We start from the raw sequence: 21,928 nt of genomic DNA, 5'->3' as shown, positions 1-21,928 counted from the left end.
AAATCTAATTGTTCAGACATTCCAGTTGAATCAATCTTCATTCATAGCTAAGAATTTGAATTTGCTCTCTTAGCAACAAACTCTGCCTGACATAACCTTATAACCCAGGCATAAGGTATGTATATGGCACTGACATATGTTCCATTTCTTGTGGGAGTTGTACTTAAGGAAACAGAGCCCCATAGGAAATGCGTTACATTGCACAACATTGATTATAGCATCAGGTAACGTTCTGAAATCTTTATTCTTTTTCAACTGTGTAGGTTATTTAACGCCCTTGGCCCAGTGTTTTACCACTACAATTCAATCTGTTAAGAGTAGTATTTCAGTAATGAAGAGGAAAGAAGCACCCTGATCTCCCTACACTCCCAACTTTCCTCTTTTCTCCTGGTAATCATTCAATGTACCAACTGCTCTCCCTCTCTCTGTGGCAGCCTGAAACATTTGGCTTACAGTCTTCAAGAGGATGTGTTCCCTGCAACTGCAACTCCTTTGGTTCCAAGTCCTTCGACTGTGATGGAGATGGACAGTGTTATTGCCAACCTGGAGTGACAGGAAAAAAGTGTGACCGCTGTGCTCATGGATTTTACAACTTTGAAGAAGGAGGCTGTACTCGTACGTAAATTCTTTGCAGACAATTGCAAATTTATTTGTTTGTTTGTTTATTTATTTATTACTAAGATTCTAGTTTGACTGGTTTTGGATTGCCTAACAAATTCTCCTGACAGGCAGGTATTTTCATAGGCAGCCCTGTAAATTGGTCAGTTGGCAAGGGTGGTGATTGGCAAGAACAAAAGACCCAAGCAATTCCTGCTATTTTAAAGTCAGTTTGTGACTACTCTCCCATGTCTAGAAGAAACAGGAATGTCCTTTTCTCCAAGTACTTTGGGCCAAAAAAGTTTCTATGAAGTTCCTATAATTTAGTTATGGTAAGAGTATCATAGAAGGCTGATTAAGGTGTTTGCCAAATCACATCAGCTGGAAGGGATGTGTGAATGGATAAAAAAAAAAAATAAAAAAAAAAAATCCCTTTGCTTCTATTTTTATCCCAGACCTTTTCACTGTCTACATGGTTGATCCTTTTTTATTAACTTTCTATACAGTAATATTTAGAATCTCACTTACTTCTATACTTTCTTTGTTCAACACCTTCAAATGAAATTCTCTACTATGTCCCTTTTGTAACCACATGGAAAGTATACTTTTCCAGATGTTGAAACTCTAGCATCAGACATGAATATATTCAGCTACTTCTTTACATTTATGTTTGTCCTTTTGAACATTAGGTCAAACATTGAAACAAATGCTTCTTGTCCTTAAATCAGACTGCTACATCGAAAAGAGCCTAATCGATAGGTCTCTTCACACAGAAATATCGATCTTTCTTTGCCAATGAAATTCTATTTTTAAAGTCTCATAGGCTCATTTAGGCATTTAGGTGTGATTACAGGAGACATAGTTGTCTAGGGCGGCTGGCTGCTGGGACACCAGAGTCGCGATGGCTCCACACCATTCTTTGCTGATGGCAGAGTGCTATAAAACCAAGGGTATTGCTGCTATTATTCTTCAGGCAGAAGCTGTATTCTTTCCAGAAGCAGAAATCACCATGCTCAGTATCCTATTCCTCCTTCTTTCCCATCTGGAATGGCAGCAGAAGCAGCCAGCCTAGCTCTCTACCTTTTTTTTTCCTCCATTTTTTTATGGAAGGAGCATCGAGGCCTCAAGACCCACATCTGTGCAGCAAAATTCAATTTCACCTGCAGTGAAAACCTTGAGCCAGGCTGGATTATAGATCATATATGAAAAAATTACTCTATGGTATTGTCTCCCATGAGAAGGAGGAGCTTAGAAAACTTTTAACACCTTGAAAAGTGCAAACACAGTGGCACCTTAGAAAAGGGAAAGATTGCCTCATAGGCTTACTGATGAGAAAGTTTGAAATAAAATGCAAATGATAACTGCAATCCTAAAGCTCTTAGCACTTATCTGGAGGGAAAAAAATACTATAGTTTATCTTCATAATTATTCTCTTATTCTAAGATTTCATAGTTTGAAAGCGCATCGCTATTGTGAAATACTACAAAGAGTTGTTAATTTCCTATAGTTGGGCAAGGAAAATGAGAGGGCAATTAGCAAGATTTCACATTAAAATTTTAACTGCTCTCTTGGCAAACTTGAAATGATAGAGTTTAACGAACAGTGATGAAATGGGAAAGTAGTGTAAATCCAAATAATATTTTAAATGCAAATGTATCTGCCTGTGGTCATCAAATATTTTAAATAACCACAACAGTTAAAGATGTTCAGAAAATTCAGATTTTTAAAAGTTCTAAAGTTAATACAATAGATGGAGAGGAATTCTGTTTTCAAAAGGCTGAAGGCCGTTTTTTTCCCATTTATTTTTAGTAGGCTTTTTATGTATACCTTCAAATGACAAAAAAAAGGAATTAAATTATGAATCTCAGAGAAAATCAGAAATTTAATAAAAGTATATCAAATCGTGCTAGGAAGAAAGTGCACAAAAATGAATTCCATAGTGACAGTTAAGTATCAAATAAAATATTGGACCTCTTTTATCTAGCATTTATCCAAAAAGCATATAATTTGATTTTTTTCATGCAGTAAAAAGCCATAAAGCCTAAAAAAAATCCCTAAAGCATCATCAGTTAACGTTGATATTCTAGCAGCAAAGATACAAAAGAGATTTCTATTTCACTATTGTTTGCAACAAATGTGTTGGATTTTTTCTATATTCTTTTTCATAATGATAGAAGTAAAACCGCAGAAAATATTGGTGTATCACTTTCTTCCCCTCCATGCCTTTTGAATCAATTTTGTGTAAGAACTGGAAGCCCAAAGAAGAGCTGTCACATCTGAAAGCCTCAGTCTCCCAATAAGAGATGTATTCTGAACCCTCTTCGAGCCACAGCGTGTCAAAAGATTTTATGTAGCGTGCAAAACGTCTTGTTCCTGACATAATGGAGGCAAAACTTACTGTCTTCTTTGCATCAATTACCTTATTTTGAAGGCATAGATGGGGAAAAATAAAGGTCACATCTTACCTGGACTATAGATATGAGTTCTATCTTTGCACATCTCTTACTTCCTAGTTTTATTCTGAATTGAATTATTTTATACAGTAAAGGCAATGAACATAAATACAGCCCCCAGCAATGAACATTGTGTTACACTGCCCTTTAAACACCCCAAGGAACATATTATCACTCGGAGAGTCACAGTTTGCTCACAAAGCTTTTATTCTGACCTCAGGGGTAATGTTGACGGTGGACATGAAAATAACAATGCATCAGTTCTGCTCCTCCAAACAATTAGGTGACTTATGCCCCATAACTACTTATCACTTATGGGCCTTGACTCTGCATTTGCCACCAATGAGTTGTTCACTTCACGAGGCTTTAAGAGCAAGGACCTCTTTTGGAACTACTTCCAAAACCAAAGTATTTTAATTGAATAAAATCTGCGAAGAGTCACAGTTTCTTGTGAAGAGGCACATTGCTGATGTTCTCCCACAAAAGAATATATGAAATCTGAAAAAAGGGAGTAGAATGGGAAAAAGAAACTGAAACATCTTTTTTTGCCCTTTATGAAAAGACTGCTTACAGCAGCGGAAGTTTCAGGAGGTTGGCTCATATTGGTGGAAGAGATTAAATACACTGCAGGTTCCCGGCATAGAGGACTCAGAGGCACTCAGGTAGCTTCTTGTGGGTGACAGCAGGGGCCCAGAAACAGTACAGCGATACTCCCGCAGCTATGTCACCTGAGTCCACCATCTCAGAAGTCTCTGCACTTCTAGAGTCGGTGCCATTATTTTCCCCGCTCTGTTCTCATTTCAGTTAACCTGTGTTGCATTGCTCCTGGTTTGGGTTTCTCTAGGTTTCCTCTACCTTTCCTGCCGCACTGTGTCTGCAGATAACGGAGAGTTCACTGTACAGTAAAGGTTTTGGTGGAGTGATCCTAACCCTGTTAGGGTCTGCTCTCCAGATGTCGCATAAAGGGGTAACTTTTCCTCTGCTTTCTTTTTTCTGTCTCCCATAAAGCCTGTCAGTGTTCACGTTTTGGTAATAACTGCGATCCCATCAGTGGCCGCTGTATCTGCCCTCCAAATACCGTTGGAGAGATGTGTGACAAATGTGCACCGAATTACTGGGGCCATGACATTGTCAGTGGCTGCAAGGTGAGCAGATCTCTATTTTCTCTTTGTATGTTACCTCTTTCCCATGGGGTAAATACAGTAATTTCTATCAGGAACACAATTTTAGGTTTGTGAATCATGGTTTGTCTCTGCATTGTGAGTTTTAGTGTCAGACTGTGGTGTAAATGTTGTCGATCTGTTACTGAACGCTACAGATCCTCTGTCTCAGGTATACAGCCTGCAGCAGCAAACACCCTGTTTATGCTTCTGTCACGCTGAGTCAGTGTCCTGCTTGAGACTGGTTTCTTTTATTATAGGAGTGTTTAACATGATTGAGGAGATTACCACAGTATCTTACAATGTATATAGACATATAGTTACAGGTAATTGACAGTGTCTTTGCAGAACAAATTTACTTTGGCCCTAATGGTAATACCACTGGGAATTTGTACTTAAAGTTTACTTGAGAAGGGCTTCAACTTGCATGTAAAAGACAGCGAAGAGAGAAGAAAAGAAACAGCCACTTTAGCTGTAAAATGTACTTGCTTCCTATGTTCTTAAAGGTGAAATAAACCTTCTCATTAGCTCTTAAATCCTTCTTATTCCAATGTTTGACACAGTTAAAAAAAAATCTGAAGGGAAGAAGGGCAGAGGAATAAGAAAGCAATGATAGTGTGTCAAAGAGGCCATGAAAGCTGTTGTTAATGTCCTACCCTTGAGTTAAGGGGAGCCGTATTCGGTTAAGGTTGAAAACTGGTGACAGTGAATGTTGTGCAAGGTTCAAATGCCTTCTCCTGTCTGCTGTTCTCATTGACGATGAGGGATTTATAGAACTGCTGCAATTACTCAAAAAACCTGTGTCTTGTCTGAACATGGTCATACACCATTAATGCTCTTTCTTAAAAGGCTGTTTGTCATGTAGCTCAGGCCATGAACTAATTATAAAGAATGATTTCCTTTTTTGTATGTATGGAAAACTCCTCTTGTGAAACCTCTGCTGTGCTGCTGTGATATAGACTCTTGGCTTCTGAAACCAGCCTAATGAGGTTGAAGACCTGTGTTTGAGCTCTGGAGTATATTCTCTGATTGTCTTTTATGTGAGCACATTAGTATGACAGTCCATGGCATCATCTAAATTAATAATGATCTATCAGCCCACATCTCTTTCAGTATGTTGCAGCTAATTTCTGCGAAGTGAAATGTGAATCTCCTGCTCGCACTCTTTGTAGAAGATTTCCAGGGCTGTCGTAACTCAGGGCGCTAGAGAGCATTGCATAAAACTGCTCGCTCACAAAACAAACATAACAACATATTGTAATTTAGGTTTTGATATTGCGCACCAAGCTATTTCAGCGTATGGTGAACAATTTGCTTCCTAAGCTTTATGTTCAAATGTATCTTATAGACTAAGGTTCTTTGTGTCAGAAGGTTTTATTTCTTAGGTAGTAGTCTAACAGTCTAACATTTAACCAGTAGTAAAATAGTTTCTCTGGCATTCAGTAAAGATTGAATTTGAATGTTTCTTGCATGTAATTGCCTTTTGTATAAATAGTCTTTTCAGATCAGAAGAAAGGTGCTGTAAGTATTCATGTAATAATCAGTTTTGCTTAGAAATTGGACCCACGTTTTCCTCCTCTCTTTTTCAGCTTTGTGTCCTTAATTTTAGCAAGTCTATTCATGTCAGTTACTGTGATAACCTGTACTGGTGCTGAGTTTGCTTCTGCAAGCTGAACTTCTCCATATGAGATTCTGGTCACACCAGTGATCACAGCAAATGTCCTGTGCTAACTTTGCAGTACAGTCACAGTAATAGCACTGAGGGATTCTACTGTTTGGAAGCCTGCAGCTTTCCCTTCTACTTACTTCTGTATTCAATATCTAGACTCTCTGGCAAATCACCTATTTCTGTCCTTACCTGCCTCCGCAAGTCTCATTCTGTGAGCAAGTTCACTTCCCAGTACACCACATGACTAAACCTCTATCCCTTACTGTGTAAATTACTGTCATCTAACAGTCCTGTTTGTACAAAGAAGATAGTTACCTGTCTGATGGATAAGTAATAAACATTGAACTAGATTCCACTGAGACCACTGCCCCTGAGCAATTCCAGTTTTAGCAAAGTGGTCTGAACATGCCCTGCGGAGGATTTACATAGAAAGCACTTTTTAGAGAGCACTTACAGTTTTTAAGTTAATTTTGTCTGCAAAGTATCCCAGTGCCTTGACCCTTTTAGATTTATTTGATTTCACTGCCTAACCTATCAATGATATGTAATACCTGTTCAAAAAGAAAACAGTGTTATAAACGTATCTAGTGTAATTGCTTGACCCTTGTTGAATGAAGATAAATGTCTAGTTGTATAATTCAGGTACATTACCGTTGGACAGCGGGAATTTACTGCTGTACTTTATTTAAAGGTACTTGAAAGAGGTGAGGTTTTTTTTGGTGATTTTTTTTTTTTCTTTTTCAGAAGCACAATTGCAATTTTCTCCTTGTTTCTCTCCTTTTTAGCCCTGTGACTGCAGCGTTATTGGAGCCCTAAGTTCTCAGTGTGACTTAAATACAGGCTGTTGCTTCTGCCGCCCTGAATTCTCTGGGGATAAATGTACTGAGTGCAGGATGGGTTACCGGAATTATCCTCAATGTCTTGCTTGTCAGTGCTTCCTGGCAGGAACTGATCCACAGAGCTGTGATACGGAGTTGGGGAAATGCTCATGCATTGATCATACCGGCCAATGCAGCTGCAAGGTAGGACAATGAAGGTTCTAAGCTGATCTTATAGCTTCTTAGAAGTTTATTCCAAAATTCATAGACATTTGTACTTGCCTGTTCCAATAGCTGCAGACAAATCTCATTGGTTTCCATAGGGCATTTGCTAACTGCTGTGGGAGGAGTCTAATATAAAGAAAGACTTATGTGCTTATCTGTTGCTTTTTCACACACTAACACTTGCCAGGATAGCATCCTCTTAGGCCCTTTTCTCACTTTGTATTTCTTCCTGTTGTTACAGAACTGTTACCAATTTAACCCCATTCAATACAATTGTTCAGCTGTTTGGCAAATTAAAAGCAATTGCATCAGTGATAACAGTATGCCACAGTGCTGGTTCTTTATAGTACATTGACTTAGAAGGAATCAATATTGATCATTTTATGAGCAGAATTCACTGCAGCAGTATCTGTTCTTCTGAGTAGACTGCATCCAATTGAGAATCACTAAAGCAAAGACTTTTGGCATCATCACCCTCAGCATTCTTATTTGGAATTGTTCTTGGAAGAACAGCACACTTAAGTGATTTGAAAATTGGCTGGATTGCTGGGCTTAAAGGGCAATAATTGGTAGTTTGACACACAGTTGGTAGCCATCAAGCAGAGTATCCCAGAGCCAATACCTTCATCAATTACACAGGTGACAGAATTGACCATCAGCAGATTTGAGAATATTGCTGCTTTGGAGAAGGTATAGGCTGATATGCTGAACAGTAGAACTACAGTCCCGAGGGTCCTTGAAAAGCCTGATGATTGTGAAAAATAGAAAAGGTCATGAATAACCTCAAGAATCAGTACTGTTTGGGAGGAAGAAGACTGCTGAAGACCACATATGGGCTTTGGGGAACGGCAAACTGAATATAAGCCAACCATGTACTTTCATTGTAAATAAGGCAAACTGCCTACTGAGCTGGATGCATTGATAATACTGGCTAATGCAGCTGCAAGGTAGGGCATCATGAAGAGCATGACAAGCAGAGGAAGTTCTCTATCCCTCTCTACTCAGTGCTGCTAAGACAGCACTTGGAAATGCTGTGCAGTTTTAGGACCTGATTCAAGAGTGTTGTTGAGAAACTGGAGAGGATCCAGAGAAGGTCTAGAAAGAGACTTAGAGCAGATGATCTGTAAGGTTATACTGAGAGAGCTGGACTCTCTCAGTCTGCAAAAGACGGAGGTTAAGAAAAAATGCAATTGCAGCCTATAACCACTTCAGAGAGTAGTTGATGGAGTTGTCCTTTCTGATAGTAGCAAAAGATGTGACAAGGGACAACAGCTGCAAATGACAGCTTGGGAATTTTGGATTGGACATTAGGGAAAAAAAAAAATCACTAGGAGGGTTATGCAGCACTTGAACAGATTATCCAGAGAAGTTGTGAAATACCCATTCTTGGAAGTTATCGAGAACTGGCTAGAAAGAGGCATGGGTAACCTGATCTAGTGACGGTCCTGATTCAAGGAGGAGGTTTTAAAAGTGACCTCTAAAGATTCTTTCTGTGATTTTGATTCATTTTTCTTTAGGGACTGTATTGACACAAAGAGCTAGTAAAATGGAAGGATGAATTTAAATGATTGAATTGCCAGGTAATTATTTTGTTAAATGGCCACCAGTCACTTCATTCTGAGTGTAAAGGATAGACTCAATGGAGGAACTATAGAACAAATTAGATTGCCAGGGACCTGTGGAGGTCATCTAATCCAGCGCCTTGTTTGAAAGACGTTGCTGAGGCAGTGCTTCCAAGGATGGGGATTTCACAACCTCTTTGAGCAAACTGCTTGACCACCCTCCCATTTTTATGGCATGTTTGAACAGGAAAACGTCTTGTTCTGTTTCACAAATACTGATTCATTTGATGGTGAGACCATAAGAAAACTGAAGTTGGTCGCTTGGACCATCTGAATAAAACTCAGTATTATTTACCCTACATTATAATAGATGTATCTCAATTCTATCAGCCTCTCCTGATACATGATGTGCTCCCACCCCTCTAACCATCTTGATGCCCCCTTTCCTGGATTAGGTCCAGTATGTCAATGTCTGTCTTGTAGTGCTGTAAGCACTAAGAAGAAAGAATGGGGCTTTATGGCGTTTTTAAATAGAAATGTTTCTTTGTTGATTTTTTTAAGGCTAGTATAGTCGCTTCTATGTTTCTGTAAGTGCAAATTAACAGTATATGTTTAGCTGATGATTAATGATAAGAAATTGTAATTGACATGACAAAAATGCAAAGCAAGTAAAATTAACAAATTTATGACAGAAAATGGACAAATAACACTGAATTAAATGAGCAGATTTTTTTTTTTTCAGACTTTATATCTAAGGTTGAATTTAAATCTAGGGTTGGTTAACGTTTTGTGTAACTTTCAAAAAAAGAGTTATATATTGAAGAGCTAGATTTTTATAAAATGGTAATCATTTGCGTTTAAACCTGCTGTTGTAGGTGCAGCAATGAGCTTTCAAAGGCTCCAGAGCCCCTTTGTCAGCCCTGACAAAAAGCAGCAAAATCTAAGCTAAATACATTGTAGGCACATTTGCTGACAGAGTTACATGTGGAAATGAGGGTTAAAAATGGTAAATCCTTGGGGATGATGTTGATTTCCTCTATAAGCTTTGGAAAGTTGAGTTTCTTTTTAGATTGGCTTCTTCCCATTACTCTCGTGAGGAAAAAAAAAATGGATGGAGGAAAAGCCAACCAGTGCTCTCATATTGGTGATTTTTTTAAAATACCTCGATCTCAGTATGCAAATGGTTTTAAAAGACTACACATAAATTAATGTGTATCTAGCCCTATCTGGTGTAGCTTTTTATTTGGAATAATTGAAAAATAAAAATAAAAGCATTGACATTACAACACTGAAACATTTCAGCCTTGTTAATACTGTTCAATGATGTGGAAAGCAATCACGAAGAGGCGAAAGCTTTTCTCTACAACATTTCCATTAAAATATGTTTCTCAGCAAGAACATTTAGTACTGTACCTTAAACATTCTAACTTGTCAAAGCTAATTCCTATTAAATAACCCTTGATTAACCCTGGCAATTTCAGAAGGACATATTTTTTCTTATCTTATCAATCAGTTATTGAGCATGTCATGCCCAAAGTGCCATTTGATTTTTCTGTGCTTTCAACTGTCAGTATGAAGCCAGCATCCATTGCTCAGAGCTACTCAGAGGATACAAATGCAAATGCCTCAATTACATTAAGTGTATGTGTTTGTATACGCACGTTATAAGAAGCTGGAAGGTTCCTTGACTATTTCCTTACACTTATTATTATTTCTTTGTCCACCCTGTTATTATTATTACTGTATGATTTTCTTTTTCTTATTACTACCTTGAAATAAAGCTTGCTTTTTTTTTTTAAAAATGTTCTCTGTCTTCCAGGTTAATGTGGAAGGTGTCCACTGTGACAGGTGCAAGTCTGGTACATTTAGCCTCTCTGCCAGAAACCCACTTGGCTGCAGCAGTTGCTATTGCTTTGGCCTGACTACACAGTGCAGTGAGGCAAGGGGGCTGATTCGCATGTGGGTGAGTAGAAAACTGCTGAGCCATGTAATGCGATAATGTTGTTTCCTGCTGGCATCTTTTAGTCCGGCACTGAGAGGTAGCTAGAAAATGGCCAAACATTTAAGCAAACATTTTCCTCTATATCCTTTAGAAGAGGAGAGAGCATAATGTTCCATTAGACAATCAGGGTGAAGGCATTAAAAGTAAATCAGTAGAAAAGAAAACCAGTGATAGGAAAGCTGACATCAAGCCAATGTAAAGCTGTTAAAACGCAGGAAAGGGCAAGCAATTCATGTGGGGAAATTATGCAGTCCAGTGCATTGTAACATAATCTCTGGTAGATGATACATGGTTTACCCAGGTGTATTCAAGGGTCACAGATGCTTGTTGTCCAGCATAGATTTCCTATAGTTCAATTTAATCTGTTTATTTTCATTCGTTTGGGTTTGGGTTTTTTTGGTTTGGTTTTTGGTTTGTTTGTTTGTTTGTTTTTTAATTTTTAAAAGAAAGCTTGTTGAAGCTTATTTAAATCCGAGAATGGGAGGGTGTAATCCACCAGAGCAAAGAAAAGAGCCCTTCACCTTTTTGTAGAAGAGGGCCTTGAGACCTATGCTGGACTGACAAATAAAGGCGGACTGGATGTCTCCATTTATCTGTACAATGAGTGCAAAACTCACAGTGAGACCACTGCTGTCTGTCGTTGCTGTGCCAGCTCCTCAGTTACATTCTGGAGGAGCCATTTCTAACGGAAAATGACTAGTTCAGTCCCCATGTACGGTCAGTCACATCTCTACTAGAAAGCATGTCAACCATAGAGGGAATCTCTGCCTAATGCAAATCAGCCAAAGCCTCTGACTTGCATACACAAACATCAGTTGGATAAGGATGCTATAGCAGGCTGAAGTTAAGTTGTGATCTTCTACTAAATAGCTCATATCTCTTGGTTAAAGTAATATGAATAGCACCCATTCTCCCCCTTCATTGTTCAATCCAATAGCACCTCTTTCCCTTCCCAGTGGACAAAGTGATTTATCATGATCTGACCCAGTTATTTTCGTTATTTCATTTTTGCCTATCATATGTTGATAGGCTGGAGATGAAAGGCTGTAAAGGGCTGAGAAGCTATAGGACTTAATCAAGTTCCATGACAGCAACAGTTCTGGAAAATTGTACTTTGACCTTTGTGGCAGCATAAAGCAGAAACATAGTTTAAACCTCCTGATTATTTTGTGTCTCTTGATTAATTTCTTTTCATATTTATGCTCATATCTAAACAAGTGTATGTCCATGTCTCATCTAGTTTTTGGTACCCTGATCTATTTCAGAATTGATTCAGAGTTGTAAACAGGGTGAGACTGGGTTCTGCCAGCTGCTAGTGGCTATTTCAGATACTCTTATGCACTTCAAATGGCATTAGACATGTAAACAAGCAAATCCTGTCTTATATGACAATAGGAAAAGGCTGATCTGAAGCTCAAATGTGTTGACCACTTTCTTGATATCTAAAGTAGTGAACAGTAAAATACAGTTATTACAGGAACTCAGGAAATCTCACTTAGGGCTGGCAATATTAGGAATGCTTTCATGTCTGATCAGTCCATAGATGCTGCTGTAAATGGAAATACCAAGATGCTCAAAGTACAGTACAGGGCTTGGTTGATTCCTCATTACCTGGTCCCTATCATGTGAACAGCCTGTTGATGAGATGGCTGTTGGAGACATGACTCTGCATTTGTTTTCTTTGTTTTCCTCACTCTTTGGGAGAAAGCAATTTTGATACCAGCCCTTTGCATTTGTTCACACGCTTCCTGTGATACTTTCATTTGCACAGAATTACTAAGACTCTTATTACAGTTTTTCATCTAAATAATGATTTCTACATAATGCTCTTCAGACTCTTTCAACATGTCTAAGAAAATTACAAGGATCTAATTGGCATCCTTATATTTTTCATTACATCTGAATTTAGAGTTACAGAAACCTTGAGCCCTCACTCTTTGCATGTTGCCTGGAGAACATTTAGCTTGAATATTGCATTAAAGTACCAAGGGATCAGGCACTGTGTTCTGCAGCCCCAGTGATGTATAGTAAGCGTTGGTAAGAAGTATGCTTCTTCATAAGGTACATTTCTCACAATCTGAACAGAAGAGGCCTGAGACTGAAATAGCACGATGAAAATTGCTTCAATAAAATTTATGGGATCACTTGCTGATGAAACCATTTTTACCAGTGCTAGCACATTCTTTGTTAACTTGAGGACAAGGTGCAAAAGGCTTGAGGGGTAAGTAATTATTATCACTGTTTATACCTGAAGGAGTAGTAAGACTGTTTTGTGACAAATTGCTCATGATGTGAAATGAAATTACCTAGAAATAATTTTTTTAAAAGGTAGAATTTGAAGACTAACACTTCATGGGAAAAAATAGATTTGGTCTTCTTCTCTATTTTTTGGAATATGCATAGGTGACCTTGAAGCCAGAGCAAATGATTCTGCCACTGGTGGATGAAAAGCTTCAGCGCAGCACTCTTTCAGGGATTGCATTCCAGCCTCCTGAAATAGTAGCAAATATAGAACAGGTGATGCAGGATCTTCGGTCAGAACCTGTTTACTGGAGACTTCCAGAGCAGTTTGAGGGACGAAAGGTAAACATAAAATTCCATTGAATACTGATGTGGATTTATATAATTTTTTTTTTACTCTTCTATTTGTATTTTGCAATGCCTTTTTTTGCCTTCCAATAAGCATTTCATCACACAGTGGAAGTTACTTCAAAAATAAAAATACCATTCCATTATTAGAAATTATTTGCTCTGTTATCATAGAAATTCATAAGTCTGATACATAAATACTATTTTAAAATAGATAATTACAGACATGTAATGCACTTCCACAGGACAGATTCTCACATAAAAATGTTATTTGAAAAACAATTTTTTTTAAAATTTAATATACCTCTCTTGTAACTTTTTGTTTCTCTCAATTTTAAACAAAAAATTGCCTGATCTTTTTAAGTTACACAGGAAAAAATGATTGAAATAACCCTCTCTTTGGATATTGTTATGCACCTCTGTGATGATTTATTTTGCACGTTTGATATTTATTGGTTTGCGCTGGGAAAGTTTGGATGTTTCTTTCTCTAAACACAAACTTCGGGGACCACCAAGACACAAAGAAATAGATAACATCTTGTTTTTAGTGTAGTACAATAATAAATTACTGATGGGTATTTTTGAACACAGCCCTTGTCCCCAGACAGTTCCACAAGCATGTATTGCTATTTTCTACCACACACACATTCATCAAAGTGTGCACAGGTGCACAGTGTATCTAACTCCCACATATACCCAGGATTTTATTTTTAGCTAACTGAAAATGAGATTTCTTTTTGTACTTTGTGTTTTGCTTTGCTAGCTGACCACTTACGGAGGGAAACTGAAATATGCAATCTACTTTGAAGCACGAGAAGAGACAGGTTTTACTACCTACTACCCGCAAGTCATCATAAGAGGTGGGCCTCCCAGCCATACAAGAATTATTGTCCGGCATATGGCTGCCCCTCTGATTGGGCAGCTGACAAGGCATGAGATAGAGATGACAGAGGTAACGTTTCCATCTGCTTTTTCCCCCAGAACTTAAGCACCTGCTTCTTCTTAATACTATTAATAATCCGATTGTTTGTTACTGTCTTTCAGCATGAATGGGAATACTATAGTGATGACCAAAGAGTCAGAAACACTGTGCCCTGGGAATATCATGATGACCCAGGTATCAACAGGACCGTGTCCCAGGCAGATTTCACCTGGAAACATTATGGAGATGACTCAAGACCAAGTAGAGCTGTATCCCGGGAAGACTTCCTGAATGTGTTGTATGAAGTTCATTACATTCTTATTAAGGCTACTCATGGCAATATCATGAGGCAGAGCAGGTAACTATTTCATGCAGGTGTCTGGAATAGTGAAGTAGTCACAGATAACCTGATAGAGCTCCAGCTATTCCCAGCAGAATTTTTATTCATAACATCAGCTATAAGCAGCTGCTGAGAAGAACAGGAGTCATTGTTCAGCATAGTAGAAGATCCGGGAGAGGAAGATTTTATTCAACAGAAAATTTAAATCACAATAGGCAAATGAAATCTTTATTTTTAGGGTCCTAGAGCAAAAAACATGTAAGCACACACATCGTAAAAAAAAAACAAAGTATTTTTTGAATAAATGTCTAGTTTATGAAAACGTGATGCTGTAATTAAACATAAATGTTAGCATATGAAGGAATTTTCTCTTGCAAATGGGAAATGAGGTAAATAGTCAAAGATGAAAGAGTACTCCTCTAATGAAATGCTACTTAATCCACTATATTAGGGGCAGATATAGTCAACATTTTCTATTCAGTTTATTCATTACTAAGTTAGATGATGAAATAAAGATAACACTTGCTAAATCTGAAGTTGACATCAGACAGCAAGATGAGAGAAATAATACAAAAAGCTGCTGCAATCTAAAGGTCAACAATAAGGTTTTACACTTTGGGATGAGTAGTCAATTGAACAACCAAGGAACATTTGCTTAGTTACCTGTTCTTCAAAGAGGGGTCTGTTGTTTACAGCGTATCACCAGATGAACATGATTCAGTAATGATATTCTTGTTGAGAAATGCTAACATTCTAGCTGTGTTTATAAAAAGATCTGGCCTGCAAAGTGCAAAAAATTTTTTACTTCCACCCGACAGTAGTGAAGCCTAAGCATCAAGTTTTGGATATTAGAATTCAAGAAAAAATTATTAAAGTGTTCAGAGGATAAGCGAACATCATCACAGGTTAGAAAATGTGACCTGTGAGAGAAGATGTAAAGAACTAGATTTATTTAGAAACTAGAAATTGCCTTAAGGTGCATAAAATATTGTCACAAAGAGAAAGAAAAGAATCGGTTCTCTTGTGCCATGGTGGGTAAGTCGGAAAACAAATGAGCTTAAACTTCAGCAGGAAAGATTCACATTAGACATGAGAGAAAAATTCCTGGGGTAAAGAAGTTCTAGAATAGATTACATAGACTATTTCTAAAAGTTTTCAATAATATTTTCACAGTATTCTTTGCAAGCAAAATTTACTAGGAAGGGCACAGGAATAATTGGAGAGAAACTCCAAAGGTCTCCAGAAGTCCTTTTTATGATTCTGCCATAAAAGTGATAGGCTAAAATTATTTCTAGATTTCCAGGTTACAAATAGGTCTATAAGAACATGATCTTTGGAGTCTGAGGGTGAATAGTAGGGGCAAATAGCAAACAACTTTGCAGCACTGCGTGACGGAAAACATAGTTATTGTTGCTGCTATTATATATCTCTTTAAAGTGTATCATTTACAGAAAAGTATTCATCCAGCTTGCACTGGCTAGATGCTAAATGTTGACAACAGATGCCATAAATGTTTTACATTGGTTTCGTTTATTTTTGGCATAGTCCATTTAGGATATTGTATTACAAGCACAGGGAATTCCCGTTGAAAGAGTTATGAAAGTAACTCCAATGCTATATGGAAAATTTGAGAAGCATATCCATGTTTTGTGTCTGTTTCTCCCTTCCCTTCTCTTTATGCACTACAGAGCCTAGTTCAGCTGTGGAAGCAAAAAGAGAATGCTATCTCAGCTCAAGCATCATAAGCAAAGTTATGAAAACAAACGTTTGTTTTCACGATTTTGTTCTGAGATGCATGTGACCATTGAGACTGAACTAGACCTGAATTGTAATACACTACCATTTTACCAAGGCTACCTAGTAAAGAGGCATATAACAGAACAGAGGAGTTTTCAGTTTCAGGGCAGGTTTGCAGGTGGCGATTAAAGAACCAGAATGTATTTTTACAGCATCGCGTTTCAGAATGTGACATTGTGTATAACAGCAGGATTTAGCAAAAAGTTCATCTGGTCTTTCTGGTAGCTCTCCACCTGAAGTCGTATCATTGCATATAATAATGGGTTTGATTTTGGATGTGGTTATGTTACAATGGATTTTTATGATCTGTCTAGTTACATAGGTAGCATTCATCACATGGCATCTGAGACTTTAAGTAGAACATGAATAGTAGGAATACATTATTATTTTTATCAAGCTAGCACCTTGAATAATTTCAGAGGAAGTTTTGCTTAAGACCACAAAATAAATCCCCCAAAATGTTTTTAAAGGTTAGTGCAATATTAGGTTGCACAAGAATTGAAGGCTTTTATTAAAAATCGTCTGGAACCCTCTAAAAGATAATATTTATGCTCAACTTTAAACATATGATTGAATTAAGTAACTTAGAATAAATCATTTGTTTAAATAGAGTGTGTTGTGCTTTCTAAATAAGGGCCCTGTTTTAAACTAGTAAAGTTTCTCTTTCTACCTGACTGTGCATATTAGAAAAGTATAAAGCAAAGGAAACTAGATGAGAGGAGGAAGATATATATAAAGTCTATTAAAATTTTTAGAAGTTTTTAATAGTGTTTTAATTTCAATTGCAGAGTTTAAAAGCTGTAGATAAGTGATAAACTACAGGAAAAACATTTTAAAATAAAGTCAAAGCTGCGGCAGCAGTTGGAAACATAAAAATAGCCTGGTTCCAGCATTAGCGCTGTATTAGCTATATAGTTTAGCAGCAATGCTAATGCTTCAAAGCTGCAGCATTACTAGTGACTTAGAGATTTCTGCTCAGAATCCAAAGCCAAACATTTTTCTGCTATATTGTTCATTTTGTTGCCCTCATTTTCACATTCACGGCTCTAAATTGAAACATTTCTTTTATTAGATTTTGTTTTGATTTTCAGGCAACTGGGCTGTGATAATAAATTACTTTGAATTGGAAGTATGCTTTCAATTTGACTGTGAATTATTTCAATATCCCTGACACTGATCAAGGAGCAGTTGTTGGACTGCTGCCTATTAGACATGTTCCAAGAATCAACCACGCCTGACCTTCTTTAAGTAACATTTTCACACCAACAACAGGTAGCTGTGGTCACAGCATGTATTACAATGTAAATACAGCTTTCTGACAGTAAATAGGTTTTTTGCAGCATACAGACTGTTGCCTCAGCCTTGAAGATGATGGGGAGGCAGATTTCATTTTGTTTTTCCATTAAATGCATAGAGATTTCAATGTAAACTTACATTGACACATCAGATCTGAATGGTTTTTACTTCTTTATTGACAGGCTTCTGTTTTGACCTGGCTTTGTTTACTTGGGTTTTTTTCTTCAATTTCCTTGCTCCACTGTACTCCTTTCTTCAGTAAGAAGAGAGCCCAGGGTTTAAGTTACTGGATGATTTAGGGACTTTGCATTGACACAAGGTTATCAAGGGGCATGGGTCTGGTCACCTAAGCTCAATCTCAAAACTCTCATCTAGTTCAGCAGCGGGCATTTGCTTTTCCTACAGTCATCCTGACATTGGTGCCTATATGCCAATGCACAGAATGAGCATCACTCAGTCACTCAGTAATCAAGGTTTGAGAGCAGATGAACGGACTATGAGCATGAGGAGGAGATAAGTGGTTCTTTGAGCTCCTCTATGTTAGCCCTGTGCACGCACACTTAAAGAATAGACTCTAGCAGCATTATTGGCATTTATTCAGCTAGGTATTCACATGTTCTTTGACATTTTCTCTTAGGTTGTCATTCTGTTTGAAGCTTTAAGATTTACACTATTTTACCCTTTTTGTTTCTCAAAGACTGTAAGTTGTTCCAGATCATAGTATTTATTCAAACAAACTAACAAACCCCCAAAATAAAGAAGCAACCTAAAACAGCAGCATTGCAATACATTACAGTTAAGTGTATTTCATTAGAAATTATGCTTGTGGTCTTTGGGACGTGCTCAGCCCCCTTTCACAGGTCAGCATGCAGGTCAGCAAGACAGAGAGTGGTTGGAAAGCAAAGATATTATTATTAATACAATCAAACAAATGTTTGGAAGTTTAAAAAGTCAGAAGCTCTACAATGAAACATGTCCCTTTCAGATACAAGCATATGCTTCTGTAGTAGGATTTCTAGTTTGTTTAAATTGTTTATATGTCTAAATGATCAGGGGAGGCAGAAGGATATCTGTCTATAGATCTTAAAATTCCTGCTAAAAAGACAAATGTCCAATGTCTTTGAAGTCTGCTCTAGAATTTGTTAGATCGCTTTAGTTGCTGAGGATAGATTTTATTTTATTTTTTTAAATAGTTGCCTCATTAAAAACTTATTTAGTGAACAATTTTATTGCCATACCTCTGAGAGTCATGAATTGAAACTGCATTTAGTATGTGACTTCAATTTCTTAATGAGTCACTCCAAATAAAGAATCAGATATGATCTTTTGTTAATAGTTTGGCTGAAAAGAAATTAAAAAAGGAGATAGAATCAAGCAGGAGAGAAAAGTTAGTTATACTATTGCCTAGAAATGTAAAATGAGCCTGGAGGTGGTGGTAGCTTTGTTTTTTCCTTAGGAGAAACAAAAATACTGCTGTTTGTCTCCTGTAGATCAAGAAGCCTATAAACAGCTATAAAAGACCATTTTCTCCCATGCTAGCTGCCTATGAACTAACTGGGTTTGATTTAGTGCTTGACTAATCTCATTAGAGGTGTTTGCCCCTTTTTTTCAGGATTTCTGAGATCTCAATGGAAGTTGCTGAAGGCGGCACTGTGTCTGGGATGACTCCTCAAGCTTACTTGATTGAGAAATGTGACTGCCCATTGGGTTATTCTGGTTTGTCTTGTGAGGTACAGTGCTAACCTGTCTTCCAGTAAAAGTCTTTGTATCTTCTTTGATCCGTTCATGAGTGATGTGTGATAAGTAATTAGACTGTGAATTCATTTAACTGGCAACAACTCTCCCTTAATTTAATTATATTCTTTCTCTCTCAGGTATCTCACTCACAAGGAATTTAAGCTTTTTTTTTTTTTTTGCTTTAGCAAATATACCACTGAAACCATGGCAATGACTCAAATACTGAGAATACAGGAAAGTGAGCTTTACTGGGTCAGCATCTGTATGACTGGTACTGGATGATCAAGCCTTTTTGGAAAGATAGGGATATAATATGGTAGGACTTGATGATCTCAAAGGTCGTTTCCAACTTGAATGATCCTATAAGTCTATGATTCTATGAATACTATTGTAATAGTATTACAGGTTGTAATTACAACAGATTGTGCTATGTTATCATATTATGGTGAGGCCATAATACACAATACAGTTATGATGTCATATCTACCAAAAGGCTGAACTATATGCATAATTTTACCATCACCACAATCACAGAATCTGAGGACAAAAACACAGCAAACCTCTATGACAAATTAAAAAGAAACCAAATGGATTCTATAAATTCTTCATAGTTATAAATAAACTACAAATTAACATTTGTAATAGTGAATAATTAAAGGTTACATACTACTTATTTGTGCAGAGCTAAATATCTGTCATTTGAATGAAATTCATCAAATAAAGTACAAAACCAAATTAAAATCCAAAAAAGTTAAAAAAAAAAAAAAGTTGTTAAAATTGTGGCATCAAGTACTCTAAACAGAGCCATGCAGAATTTAAAAATTCTATTCTGTAAAGGCTTTCAAGATTTTTATGTTTGCCTTGTTTGACATTTAAATTCCCATATAACATTTTAATAGCTGTATGATTGATATATTTTGAAAAAAAGCTAAACAGCATTTCAATTTTGATTTCTTAAATGTTTGTACTATAATGAATAACTCAACAACAAAATTTAAAAAGAGAAGTAATTTCAAAAGGAAAACTTTATATAGTGCATTCTGAACAGTTGGTCAGAAAGGCAGTTCATAGTTGAGAACCTGTAGCTTCCTCACATTGATCTTTCCTCTTGAAACTGTTCCAATAGCATGCCTTTGTGGACCAACACTAATAGGGTGAAAGTGGTCCATTTTGCTTTCATTTTACATGCCCGACTGGCCAAAATAGCACTTCAAATGCATTAAAAATGTAGATGAGAACCATTCTGTAGCACATCTGTGCTTCATGAAAGAAGCTTCATGGAAGATGTTTTCAAAGATTTAGGAAATGTTCAAACTGTCAGTTTTCTGAGTGCTTATAATGTATCCCAGTAGATCTATGAAAATACATTGAAAAGGGCCACTGAGTCCTGGCAGATATCTTTCCATTTGATTTCCCCACAATTCTTCTTCGAGTGCTTGTAAAGGACTTGCATAAGAAGATCTTGCTCAGTCCACACACAAAAGCTTGCCTCTATCAAATTTCAGAACCCCCTAGTTAAGTGATGGAGCTGCCTGTAAAGAGAAACAGAAGTTCTAGAACATGGTTCAAATGGAACATGGTTCAAATTTTGCTTTGTTCTTAGAAGCAGTTGAATCATTGTTTCTTAAAAGAAAATAAAATAGATCTGATACAAGTGGAGACTTTTATCCTGAACTGTTGAAGTCTGGTAAATTTCTAACTAGGTACCAGAGAAATTTTTTAAGATGTAATACATTCAGTGCAGATTAGAAGTTAATATTTTTGACTGTCTGTGCTCTTGATGATGAGACTGGCAGTCTTTCTGTGTGCAAAAGACTGTGTTTTCATTGTTACGCAGCACTGGCAATTCCACATGCCTATGTTGCAATTGCTAGGTGGAGGTAGCAGGGAACAACACCTTCAGTATTCCACAAATCAGAACGGACATCCTGGCTAAGTGGGATCTTATAAAGGATTCCTCCAAGCTAGCGATGGGAGAAAATTTGGAGTGAGTAAATGAATGGAAGGATGACTTGTTACCTGTGAGAACTCTGCTCCCTTCAGGTATTATACAGGGTTGTGTTAGCAGCAAATGAGGCAACAGGAACAGTGAGTCCATAGGAAATGTGTGCAAGGAAGTGAATGAAGTCATTTTCTTTGCATGCTATTTTGGTAAGAGCATAGACCTGAATGTGTATAAATACACATACGAGAAATTAACAGGCTCCAGCATTTGCTCAGAAGTACAGATGTGTTTTTTAAATCGCTGTAACAAATTGCACTTTCAAAGGAAAATATATGATAGTGAAATTAGAACTTTATTTTAATTCACACCCACCAGGGGCTGGAATAAATGTCTCAGTTGCAACCTTCATACTTTGTGCTTAATTGTCTGATCTTCAGATGCTCATAACTTAGTTTATTTTTAGCGTGCTTAGTGAAGGTTATGGTGTTTTCTGTGAAGGTTTATTTTATTTTAGCAAAAGAAAAAAGCATCTGATACACAGGCATTTTTTAAGGAAATGCTAACAGGGCATATGTATCTATTTCATGATTTATCCTGTAATTGCATTGTGAGAACTATGTGCACAGCAGTTTTTACTAGATGTGACATTTATATCCTTGAGTTTTTGTTTCGGTTTTGGTTTTGTTTCTTAAATCCAGTAACAGGCTGAAAAAGCAATGGTAACAGTTTCCCTAATGGCTACTTCTGAAAAACTTTCTAGTCTGCTTCATCTCTTGTCTCTGTCCTGTTTCATCTCAGGAATGCTTAGATCAAAAG

The 21,928-nt window shown here is 37.2% G+C and overlaps 1 protein-coding gene across 1 annotated transcript in view; it reads left to right on the top strand.

Moving 5' to 3' along the window:
- Window positions 1-21,928, top strand: part of LAMA2 (laminin subunit alpha 2) — a 284,721-nt gene that overhangs the window by 155,992 nt on the left and 106,801 nt on the right. Inside the window, exons 22-29 of the mRNA XM_086460446.1 lie at window positions 435-615; window positions 4,059-4,195; window positions 6,665-6,901; window positions 10,304-10,447; window positions 12,890-13,069; window positions 13,839-14,027; window positions 14,120-14,355; window positions 19,043-19,160. Coding sequence (XP_086316572.1) covers window positions 435-615; window positions 4,059-4,195; window positions 6,665-6,901; window positions 10,304-10,447; window positions 12,890-13,069; window positions 13,839-14,027; window positions 14,120-14,355; window positions 19,043-19,160 — 1,422 coding nt within the window. The remainder of the gene's footprint in view (window positions 1-434; window positions 616-4,058; window positions 4,196-6,664; window positions 6,902-10,303; window positions 10,448-12,889; window positions 13,070-13,838; window positions 14,028-14,119; window positions 14,356-19,042; window positions 19,161-21,928) is intronic.

This window comes from Leptosomus discolor, chromosome 2, assembly GCF_034619465.1.
Source record: "Leptosomus discolor isolate bLepDis1 chromosome 2, bLepDis1.hap2, whole genome shotgun sequence".
Lineage (NCBI taxonomy): Eukaryota > Metazoa > Chordata > Aves > Leptosomiformes > Leptosomidae > Leptosomus > Leptosomus discolor.
This window is presented reverse-complemented; position numbering and strand designations above follow the sequence as displayed.